We start from the raw sequence: 12,569 nt of genomic DNA, 5'->3' as shown, positions 1-12,569 counted from the left end.
GTGATCCTATCGCCGGAGACGCTATCAAACCAGCTCCTGGTGAAAGCTGGGAGTGAGCAAAGGTAAGCCGAGCTGACACAGCAAGCAGGCTGGGGAGGTTTGATACTTCTGCATTCCCTCTGCAGGGGGAAGGACACGCACAGCCGGGTTTGCACTCTTTATTATAAATAATCACGTTCTATAAACGAACATCCTATCGTAGACAAGACAGGAGAGCCGTGAGAGATTATGTGAAGACATATTTCATTTTTATTATCTTTTAGGCATAGACGGATATGTTAATCCATTTCCACATACAAGTTCTATAGTCACATATAGGGAGCGAACCTTGAACTGGCAAAGCCTGTCTCCTTTGCCAAAGAGTTAAACTGGAGATACAAAACCTCAGAAGTTGAAGACTGAATTATCTTCCTCCTGGTACCGCGGTGCACACGGTTGCCCTTAGCAAGCACGCATTCCTCTTTATCCGGCACTGATTCAATGAGAATAATGCCGTCCCTCCTTCTGGAAAATTTCTGCTCTTGGTCCAGAGCTCTGGATTTCTTTCTAGGTTCTGACAACTGTTTTGGGGACTTAGTTAAGCACTGCAAACGAAGGAAATCTGTAACCGTAGTATAACCCTGTCTTTCTATCGCCCTGTTGCTTCTTTCTGCAAACATATCTTAGGAGTAGAACTTTAAACTTTTGATCTCCCACAGCAAATGAAAAGAAGAAAATAAAATTAATATGGAAGTAATCTAATTTCACGTTAGTGTTCATGATTTATTGTGGAAAGCAGGTGTTTAAAACTTTTAGAATTTCTTTAACAAAATTCTAAAGAGAAAAAAACAGACCACAGTATTTACAGAGATAACAGAATGGCTTAGCCATGCAAAACGGTAACTTTGGTTTTTCCCCTTTTACTTTGGTTTCAATATTGACCATGATTCAATTTTTTTTCCTGCCAAATAAAACTTCAATAAATCAAAGTTTAGAGGCAAAATAATATATTTTCTCTTTTCCCATAATGTTTTATACAGCATTGAGTCTAATAGAATATTTTATGTATTTAATCCATACCAATGCACTACAGGAAGCTTTTATTAAACTGAGTCACTATCGCTCAGACAATAAATTGTTCACAAATGTACAATAACGTGTGTTTCTAAATAATGTAGAAGTGGCAAAACAGTTTCCCTAATCTCCATCTGGGTTTAATCTTCAATTAATTATTCATTGCCTTCATACATTTTTATTCCATGAGTCTAAAAAACAAACACCAGTTTTCCTCTCAAAGAACATGGTTCTGTAACTGGAAATCTAATGTTCATTTTTTTTCAGTTAAAGTTATATAAGTTCTGGGACAAAAATGGCTGTGCAGTATTCTCCCAGAAACCAGGCATCTGCCTGAAAGAGCGAAGTTTAGAAGTCTAGTCACAAGGAGCTATTGGACCATATCCAGTCTACTTCAAAAAGTCGCCATTTATACTACCACCTTAAAAAGTCCTCAAGCATAAAACATGTTTATAAAGTTACAAATCTGAATGTAACTAAAGATACATAGACATTTTATTATTACACTCTCATGTACTGTTTGATAAATTATGTACCAGTTAAAAACACTAAATTATCTCAAGGTGCATTCAATATCTGTAGCGTAGTTAACAAAAACACACACGAAAAAAATATATATTCTATATTCTGTGGAAAATAACACAGCTTTGAATTAATGACCACTGTTAAAAATCTCCAATTCTGACTGATACCCTTTTTGAAAAGGAAACAGGTATAATTTTAAGGCAGTGGATAACCCAAAGGATTTAAGACCAATTTTTAATTACGGTGATTTATATCGTGATTGTGAAAATGGGAACGTTACTCATGATTTTTCCAGACCGTCTCTCACACGTAGGTTTGTTTTGTCCATTCACGAAAAACAATGTACTAACAGGTATCTAAAGATAAGTGTTACCCAAATTCTGTGTTAGGTCTTTTTCAGAAAAGGCAGAGTGTCAGTGTGGGAGTGTAGTGCTATCGTGCACGTGCGTCCGTGTGCGTCTGGATTTGTTAGCCAACTGCCGGCAGACACACAATCAGTTCAGGCACCGCTCATCAATCTGTCAGCCTCTCCCTCACTTGTGATAAAAATCAGTTTCTGAGTAGGGCAGTGTGTGTGTCCTGATCTTCACAAGCTGCTACCTTTGGGTTTTAGGTGCTTGTGAGAAAGTTCGGGGCATTGCCGATAGCAATCAGAATCAGAAATGTACCTGTTCAGATTATCCATATAAACAATTGAAATAAAAACATTACATTATACATCAGATTAACAGCAACTCCCAGAACAAAGCTTACAGTGTATAAAAATAGCTACGTAAAAAATTTACATAAAAGGCAAACCAAAAAGAAATCCTCAGTGCAGACATTTACAGAAAATAATTCAAACCAAACACAACGTATGACCTACTATCATGGCTGCCAAACTTGTTATTTTTTAAAATTTCATTTCATTGTTTTACTTGAGATAATTCTCTAAAATTCTGTGACAGCTTGGTAGAATGAACTGTTTAATACTTGAACCATGAAGTGCTGTCAATGTCTTTGTTTATATCTTAAATACAATCCACGTTCATGCTTCAATTGGTTTATATAGTTTTTTCTGTGAAATGATGAAAAAATATAATTAAGTTACCATAGCAATCATTTTCCACCAACAACAGATGCTTTGTACTAAAAGTGATAGGTCTTACTTCATGGGAGAAATCTCCTATTATCCTCCCTCTCCCCACCATAAACCCAGCCATTACTAATCACTTGCACAAATATTTTTTGGAATTGTTTTTTCTTTTAACATTGGTTAGATCATCATATGATCTATATAAGGTGTTTTGGAAAATGTTTCATTCCATTTTCTTCAATTTATAAAATACACTCCTCCCTCCAAACCATATTCTGTTCACGGGATTTACTTTTAAATTCATTTTTCTGGAGAAATCATTCAACCCAGTTTTGATGAAATCAGAAGGTAAAGTCTGCATTTGCAAAGGGCTAAGGAACAAACCCTGGAGACGGGAAAGTGTGAGGACGCTGGACACTTGGCCCCCGGGGGAGGCAGAACAGGAGAACAGACCCAGTTCTGACACTTTCTTTGGATCCAGCTTAAGATCTTGATTTGGAGATTTAAAAGATAGACTTCATTTTAATTGTTCTCTTTTTCTGCCCTGTGTACATCCTTTCAAATGCGAGTCTTTCCTACATCCCCGATTAGTACTGTGAGATTAACTTGGATGACCCACTCAGATTGTGACTTGTGGCTTATGTACGAGGCGCTCAAGGTGTAAAGCAGTTGTTGGGGCTTTTCTACCCCACTCTACAGTAAGTTATTTTTCAAGGACAAAGTAATTAATCCAAACTGCTCCTCTGCTTGGCCTAAGGGAACACAAACAGGAGCTCAAATTGCAACTGGCAAGGCCATGGAATCATGCAAATTTTGGGGGTTTTCTTTAAAAAAAAAAATCACACAAATAAAACTGTTACATATAAATATACATAATCTATGCAACATTTGCACGTATATTATATATATTTACATGCACATAGATATTTGCATATAGGAGAGATCAAAATATAGAATGAATGTCAAATTTTAAAAACTTTATTACAGTAAAAGTAGCATCTGCATTCAAGGTACTTTTGGTCACACTTCTCAAAGACACAAAAGACTTCCGGAAATGCTTCAGAAGTGCAGTAAAAATAGGGTGTGTTCGAGGAGATAGGGAGTGTTTGGCGGTGATTAATGGTAATGGATCTCTTACTGAAATACATTTTTAACAACTGAAATATTCACATAGTTTTGATCACAGGTACACACACGCATATGCATATACTTCCCAAGGAAGTGTGTGTCCGTAAACACACGCACTAGTGTGTCAGCCTGCTCTCTAAAATGATTTGGAAGGTAGTAGTGCAAACACACTCACATCTACCCCTTTCTTAAAGGACTTTTACTTTAAAAATTATCCCAACTGTTTTAAAAATAAATTTGAAATCCCAGCTCTGAGGGAGGCTGAGGCAAGAGGAAGGCAAGTTTGAGTTCCAAAAGGGCAAGTTCATGAGACTTTGACTGAAAATTAAAAGAAAGAAATTTAAAAATGGCCACTGAAAAAGAAGAGTCTATTCTTACTGAAGCCAGATACCAATTCATAATATAAATTTTCTTCATTTCTTTCTACTCAGAGAAATTTTTGGCCTTAGCAAACAAAATGAAAATTGGATGCTAAAATCTCAAAAATGACTTTTATTACTCAGATGATTACTTTGGGGAGGCAAAGAGATGAGAAATTCCGTTCTTCTGAGAGCGCTATCTGAGTCATCAGAGCTCCCTCTGAAAAACCTCCCTCCCTGTTTTGGAAGCTGGAATTATAAAGCCCCTGGAGTCCCAGTTTTCCCTTTCATCTCCAAAGAGGCTCCCCATGTTCCCGGGAATCAGGTCTGTGAACCGCGTCCCGCCCACTTACCTGGACAGCATCGACGCTTTCTCTCTTAGGCTTCTGTTTTGTGATTGTTTTCTTCTAACTTTTTGTTTTCCTCTATGTTACCCAGGTCCTTGTTCACATGTTTTGAAGCAGTCCTACAAGACAATGACATCAACATCCTACTGACACGTGAACTGAAAACTTGAAGGCTCAAAGTCATGTGTCTCTTGAGAAGGAAATGTATTATAGGCTCCTTCCCAGGGCTGACAAATCCACACCCGTGAGTTGTGGCTTACGGAACACAATCCAGGAAACACCAGCTGTGGCATTCATACACAATAAGGGAAAAATAATAATAAATGGTTTGGAAAACGGTCCTCATATACTTATTTTAAAGTCACAGCTGGGTTGTTTCTCGATCTACTCTCAGAGAAGTAATTATTGTCATTTGATAGTCAATGTTTTCATTCCAGGAAAACATTTTCTGCAAAAATGCTCGGTGGGAGTTTCTTGAAGCTCTTTGCCCCTCTGGCGTTCCCCACCATGCATCGCAGGTGAACCGATGACCTGTGTCTATGTTTATGGATTGTTTTAGCAAATAAATCTAACACCAGATTATAAAGTCTTGGTTCATGACAGAACATGATGGTCAGGAGAAGCCAGAATGGCTCTGACAGGATGGTTCTCACCACACCAGGAGTATCAGCCTGCCTCCGATAGGGGCAGAGAACCTGGGGAAGGGGCTTCCAGCCTGTGTTAACAGGTGGTGCTTTGGGGGCCAGGAGTTTCAAAGCCAATGCCTTCCTGGCTGCTGGGGCTCTACAAATGCCTGGGCACCACCCTTTAAGAATGGAAATCAGGTTTTCTTATTACACAGGTAAGTTTCTTGATTGACAAATAATAAGTGTATTAACAAGACCGCATCAGCATATCCTCTCCCCTCCCGTCCCTCCCTTCTCCCTGCCTTTCCTCCCTCCATCTCTCGTTCTTCCCTTCTTTCTTCTCTCCATTCCTTTCTTCTCTTCCATTCTTCTCTTTTATAAGCAAAACAGGGACTACAGTAATGTAGGAATACTACAGTAAGGTTCACAACAGCATTGCCATATAGTTCCTAGTCATACTTTTACAAACTTAAGTCATATCGGATTTGCCTCTTGGTTAATAAACTGGGGTAGAGCATACCATTTTCCACTACAAGTGTCTCTACACTTTATGGAATTACTTCACTCGTTTTCTAAAAATCACAACTTTGTTAGAAAAAGCGTTGTAACAGACATGAGATATGTCCGGTGAGGTAAAGCCATGCGGCCTGTTCAAATGTGAATGTTCATTACAACAAGCGCAAGCTGAATTTAATTTGTGATTTAAAATGCTTAACTTAGCTTACACTACAACCTCTATCTTCATTCTGTGGCAGAAGAGCAACCTCAAATCTGCCAATGTGGTGAGCTCCTCTAATATATGGTAATATATTATGACACAGAAATGTTAAAATGTAAATGAAACACTGAGTTATAATGTATTATCACATAAATATTTTCTATCTTGTACTAAAATTGCACACTGTAGGAAAATAACTTCATTTTCATGTATATTTTTTCAGATATAGATATAAAACATTAAAATACACATTTATACATATACTGTATACATATGTACTCGTGGGTACATACAGGTGTATGTGTGTCTATATGCACACACATATGTGCATGTAGGTGAATATATATGCAGTTATTTAATGAGCTTAGGCAACAGTCACTGCAGAGCATTATAGTCTGTCATAGTCACTACTGGCCCTGCAAAGGTTAACCTGAATTTCCACAGAACAGTTTATGTAATTTATATATAAATGGAGTAACATCACATGTACTGACTGGAGTGTTTCTTTTACTGAAACTCACCCTTGTGCTCACGACATGCATGTGTAACGACACTTGCAGTTGTAGGAGTAAACCACTGTTCATCTGGCTGTTTGCCTGCTGATGGACACCTGGCTCTTTGCTCCCCTTGGGATTTCCATTAAATATAACTTAGACTTTGCGCATGTTACACAAATCTCGTATGCTCATACTTCCTTTCTTCCCTTAATAATTCTTTCTCCTCCATGTGCTTTGGTCTGCATGTTTTGTTTTCTTTTTCTTTTCCTTTTTTTTTTTTTTTTGATCTTTGTGAGACACGGTCTCGCTACGCAGTTCAGGCTGGCCTTGAGCTCACTTTATAGCCCAGGCTGGTCTTGAATGCACAACAATCCTCCTGCCTCAGCCTCCCGAGTGCTGGAATCACAGGCGTGTGCCACCACACCTGGCTCCTGGTCTGGGCATTTCCTATTGACCTGATTCCAATTTACTTCCCTTCGGTTCTTCAGTGACTGAACTACTGTTAAATCCACCCACTAAAGATTAAGTGCATAATATTACATTTTTCAGTTTCAAATTGTCAACTTGATTTTAAAATCTTTAAATGCATTTCAATTCTCTATTCCACTCAACTCTTTAGATCATCTTGAGCTTCATTTAGTATATTAGAATAATTCTAATTTCATCTGTTAAGTATAATAGCCACCCCCCATTCATCTGCTGTGCTGTCTACCTTTCCTCCTTATTACTGACTGTATTTTATTTCTCTTTGCATAGCCAATCGCTTGTAACTTTTCTTATATCAGGTATAAAAGCGCTGTAGAGGTTTCATACAATCTTACTGTGCATAAAGTCATCCCCTACCCCCGCTAAACAAACAGTTTGAGGGCAGTTCCCCAGCTCCATCAGGGGTTGCACTAGGTTGGGGCCCAGTCTGCTTCTGGCTTGCCCTTATTCTGAGGCCCAGCTCTTGCAGTCTTCTCATGGATTCTTCTTGTATCCCTTTCTTTTGTCCTAAAATACAGAAAAAGTCAGCCTTTTCCTCTACCATCTTAGCTCTTAGTTCGCTATCAGCGGAAGCCTCAAAATGTGGGAAATCTGCAGTGTTTTCCACTTCACCGTAAGCTCCTTGAGAATGAGTGCAGCTTTTTCTTTCTGTTTCACCCACGAAATAGAAAACGATGGGCTGCGGAGGATTCCAGAAGTACTTACTGTGCTAACGCGCGCGAACCTTCTGTACTGCACTTTGTACCTATGTCCTTCTCCTGGTCCTTACCCGCGTCCCTCAGCAGGAAGAACACACAAACCCGCTGCCTTTTCGGAGAGGCGCAACACAGAGAACCATGAACTGAACTGACAGAACTTTAGCACCGGCTTATTCCGAACTTTTCAGATAGTGCTGCACAAAACTGATGCAAAACGCACTTTGATTATTCTACTAACCACACAGTCTAGTAACCGTTCCACCGGCCGTCTACTCTAATTTTATAAATCACTAAGATACTGCAGCAATACAAGACAATCCCTAGAGCTGCTTCTCTGCTAGCTTCCTCTCACCCCTCCTCCTTTTCCTCTCTTCTCCCCATTCATTTTGTGTCTATTTCTGCTTTTGCTACATCTCTTTTTCTTTCTGCCTGAGTCTTTTTTCTCTCAGACTCATGTCCGAACCATCACCATTTGCCTCTGAAGTGAAAATGTTAACTGGAGGCCACAGGGAAATGACTGATAAAAACTTTAACATTCTGTAGGCAAATACTAGAAAACAAAATAAAAATAAATAAATCAGCAATGTGGTAAGTCAAGGAAGCTCTTATCTTGTGAATTATAGTCTTGCTTTTCGATTGCTTTTTCAACCTGGCATCCGCTGTGTGGTACAAAGGAAGTCATTCTGAGCACATAAATGATTTTACAGCTTGGAAGTAGAGCATGGAGGGAGTTCTAGCTCCAGGAGTGATAAAAATTATATTTTATTAGCACTTACATTTCTGATAATTATAAACCCCTAAAAGTACAAATAAACTATTTGACTGTATATAAGAAGGACAAAGAGAAAGGAGACACTGAAGGACATTTCTGCACGGCCTCTCCGCCGAGGGTGCTCCGCAGCTGGAAAGTGCGTGCTAGCGGGAATGAAAGCTGGAATGGGGGCAAAGGTTCATGGAAAGGAAGGAGCGCCTCTCCCCAGGTCTGTACAAGCCGCGGTCCTTTCTGTGGACAACCGCTAAGCTCCATTTGTGTGTAAAATTTTCAAAGAGCCCAGCACAAAGCTGTTGGGGCTGGAGGACTTAAAATGCCCTATGTTGAGCTTGACCAAATCAGAGGTCCTAAGCAAGCACATCAGCCTTTGTATTACAACCCACAAAAAGCTGAGAAGACCATATGTCAGGACTAAGTATTCCTCCTCAGGCAGTTGTACAATGTAAAATTAACTTGCACAATATCAAGGTGAAAGTCATTCATTGTTAGGGGGAAATAAGGGGGAAAAGTCTGTATCTTGGGAATGTAACACGGTCTAGGCTTTCCAGTATCCCACCCAACATAGCACACAAGGAAAAGATCAGATGGCACGTGAAGACTTTCAACCAGTTATTACCACACCTTATCCCTGACTTAGAAGAAAATATGGCAATAACAGGAAAACTGAGGACAAGCCAGGCAGCAAAAAAAGAAAAAGAAATAGAAAGTTCTGTTACTGAAAACTACAGTATTGGGGCTGGGGATTTAGCTCAGCAGCACAGCGCCTGCCTGGCAAGCGCAAGGTCGTGAGTTCAATTCCTGATACCAGAAAAAAAACAAAAAAACGCCCCCCCAAAAAATCTACAGCATTAAAGCAAACAATTCACAAAGTGCTCTGAATGTCAAGTTGGAAGTGGAAGAGAAAAGTATCAGTGAATCTAAGAACAGAAATATAAATTATGCATTCAGAACAATAAAAGATAACAATATCAATCAATTAATCTTTAGTGGACTGTGGTAAATGTTTAGCAGTCTGATACATGTGTAATTGGAGTCCTGGTAGAAGAAAAAGAGAACGGGACAGAAAAACACTGTGAACAACAAAAGTACTCCAAAATATGATGAATTCCATTAAAAGGTGCAGACTGAAAAATGCCCAGAAAGTTCACAGCAAGAAACAGCAACACACACCTGAGCATCTCATACTCAAACTAATCAAAAGTGAATATAAAGAGAAATCTTTGAAAATTGCCACAGAAAATTTTCTCAGGGGCACAATGACATAAAAATTGAAACAAAAAAAAAACCCCAGTAATCATGAGCACAAAAATAAATGCAATTGAAAGATTTGATAATTGAATTGAAAGAAGAAGGCACAATATGCCATAAGAAACAGGGTGCTATTTTTCAATTCCCATCTGTTTACTTTCTAGGTGAACACAATCATGTAAAATTTGAAGGTGACTGATGTGATCTCATAATGTTTTTCAAAACGAGGGAGCGGTACTGAAAAAAGGGAGCGACTAGAATTCAACTTGGGAAGTGGTGGTTCTCAGCATACATCACATCATCTTTCACCATATCTGTACAGCTAAAACCCTGCTGAAAATACGACTGCTCAGATTTTAGAACTGTAAAATAAAGGTTGTTGAGTGTCATATGAGATCTGGAATGTATTTACAGGATTCATTTGTATTTACAGATACTTTCAAATTGATTATTTTGATTTTAAAGCATATAAAATGATAGGAAGCAATACAATACTTAGTGAATAAGGGTGAAACGTAAACTCCCTCCCTTTTTTTCTTAATCCTGCTCTTCAAAGTAGTCTGCTAACACTCAGATGCCTTAATGTGTCAGACACTGTCATAAGGCCTTATAGATGTTAAAACGTTTTATCCTTGTAACATCTCTATTTTACACAGGACTAACAATAACCTTGCCTTAGACACATGGCCGGTAAGTACCAAAGGCAGACTCCAACTCCAGCCATCTGGCTCCCGTCTCTGCTCACTCACTGAGTCACCAGCTCTACGATGTGTTAAGCTGTTAACCACTCTGGGATCCACTCAACAGAAACACTCGCTGCTGGTGGGGCGGGGCGGGTGGGGCGACGGCTATTCACTGAGGGCATAGAAGGCTTGCACGCATTAGATCCTGAACGTCTCCATTTTAGTTACTAAGAGTCCCCTCTGCCTAGCAGGGAAATACATCTAAAAATTATCCTGGATATGTCTGTATTTGTTTTGAGACTAATGTGGTAAAACATAAATATAATGTTATCCGATGATTTTCTTTCTATAGCTAAGTTCATCGGTACAATTTAGCGATGCGTAACGATCACTGCACCTGTGCATACCTTAGTCCCTCTTTTCCCCGCCCCCTCCCCTCTCTTCAGGTCCTCCTCCCCTCCTATTACGAAGCTTTCTTTCCATTTTATCCTTTTTTTCTTCTTTTTTCTTTTCCCTCCCCCGCCCCAGCACAATATCCAGTGATTTTTGATTGTGGAAAATTTTAGAGATCTACAAGAACCGTACAGCTTAGAAGTTCATCAATAACTTCTAGATTATCTAAATCATTCCCTTTAGCAAAATAATTTTCAATCAGATTGATGTGAAGAACAAAGGCATTTAAAAATGGGTTAAATGTGGATGATGCTGGCTACTTCTCTTAAATTTTCTTTAACAGTGCCTCTTTTCAGTAACTTTAAATATCAGTGAAAATTTGGACCACAGAATCATAAACTAATGTGGGGAGGAGCCCTAGTGGTGCCCTTCCAGTCCAGCGTGGGCAAACCCAGGGCGCGCATGGATCAGTGGACTGTTTGTGTCACTGAAAGCTCTAAAATGTTCGCTGTCACTGCTCCAGTGCAAAAAGTAGAGACAGGAGTTTTCGCCCGGAGGTCGGTAGGTCTGCGTTTTCACCTCGTGCGTCAGGTCTGAGCTGCAAGACCCTGGACAGGCCCCTCCTCGTGAGCTCACCTGTGAATATGGCACCTGGCAGGACCTACCTACAGGGCTGGCGCCAGGGTAAATGTGACAGAGTGTGTGAAAGCTCCAGGCAGGACACAGGTGCTCAACGAACTGAAGTCAGGGGTCTGCTGTCCAAGGTCACATATGAGGTGTGATCAAAATATCCAAAGACGTTTAAATTTAAAAAGTGATTACAAATACACATTGTCAATAATATACACTCCCTCAAAATACCGCATCTCACTCCAAACACACTTACCCTGGTTGCCACTTTCTGAAGTAGTTCTGAAAGTCCTCTTCTAGGTTTTTTTTTTTTTTAACTTTTTTTTTAATTGGCTAAACAGATTAACTCATTTTGGAAATATATTTTGAAAATATGCTTTGATCATTTTCACATATCCACTGTGACCTCTTGCCTTGGTCACCTTCCCACTACTTTCACACACTGCAGAGTTAATGTTTAAAAAGTTTGATAGAAAATAGAGTAAATGTAGCTGCCGAGTCCATTCAATGGAAAGGCAGGTTTGTAAAAACATCACAGTGTGTTCTCATCTATTTTATCTACTTCATTGGACCTGGCACTATGCAACTTCTAGACTTCCCTGCAAGTCAAAATAATTATGAAAGTTATACACTTTGAATTGATACTGGACATTAGGGCACGCAGGACATGGCAACTGAAGACACTCACAAAAGAGCACTTGCAGAACTGCTTCAGAAAGTGGCAAGAAAAATGGGGATGTGTGTTTGGAGGGATGGGGAATATTTTACAAGAGATTAATGGCAGTGTGTCTTTTACTATAGTGAATATTTTTTGTCTTTTTGAGACAGGGTCTTGCTATGCAGTTCAGGCTAGTCTTGAGTTCACTTTGTAGCCCAGGCTGGCCTCCAACTTACGATGATCCTCCTGCTTCAGCCTCCTGTGTGCTGGGATTACAGGTATGCACCACCATGCCCAACTCTAGAATGGAGTTTTTAAAAAATAATTTTTAAATATTCACCTTATGTCTTGGTCCTACCTCATAACTACCGAGCAGCACAGGAATTAAATGTGTTTCAGTTCCTCATTTTGGTTACTCCCGTAAGTGTAATGCCTCTAAAGTGCTAGTGTTGCTTTCAAATAACTTCTCAGAAGATTTAAAAACTTTTCTCATGAAATTTTCCAAACATATTCCTATGCTGAGTTATTTTGGGATAAAGGTAGGGGACTCCTCTGATGGCACTTGCAAAGGATGCCTTTAATTTAACAATAATTTCTTAGTGGGATGGAAGAAGTAGGAAAAGTTAAAGGTGGCAAGAATAGCACAGCCGATATATCACAACCTTGGGAGGTA

At 39.4% G+C, this 12,569-nt stretch overlaps 1 protein-coding gene across 1 annotated transcript in view; it reads right to left on the bottom strand.

Moving 5' to 3' along the window:
• Positions 1 to 226: 226 nt before the first annotated feature.
• Alcam (activated leukocyte cell adhesion molecule) overlaps positions 227 to 12,569 on the bottom strand; it is a gene marked incomplete at its 5' end in the record, with an annotated part of 50,012 nt that continues 37,669 nt past the window's right edge. The window contains 2 exon segments of the mRNA XM_005386343.2: positions 227 to 2,635; positions 4,494 to 4,606. Coding sequence (XP_005386400.2) covers positions 4,519 to 4,606 — 88 coding nt within the window.

Source organism: Chinchilla lanigera, unplaced genomic scaffold (assembly GCF_000276665.1).
Source record: "Chinchilla lanigera isolate Chin_1 unplaced genomic scaffold, ChiLan1.0 scaffold00026, whole genome shotgun sequence".
Classification (NCBI taxonomy): Eukaryota; Metazoa; Chordata; class Mammalia; order Rodentia; family Chinchillidae; genus Chinchilla; species Chinchilla lanigera.
This window is presented reverse-complemented; position numbering and strand designations above follow the sequence as displayed.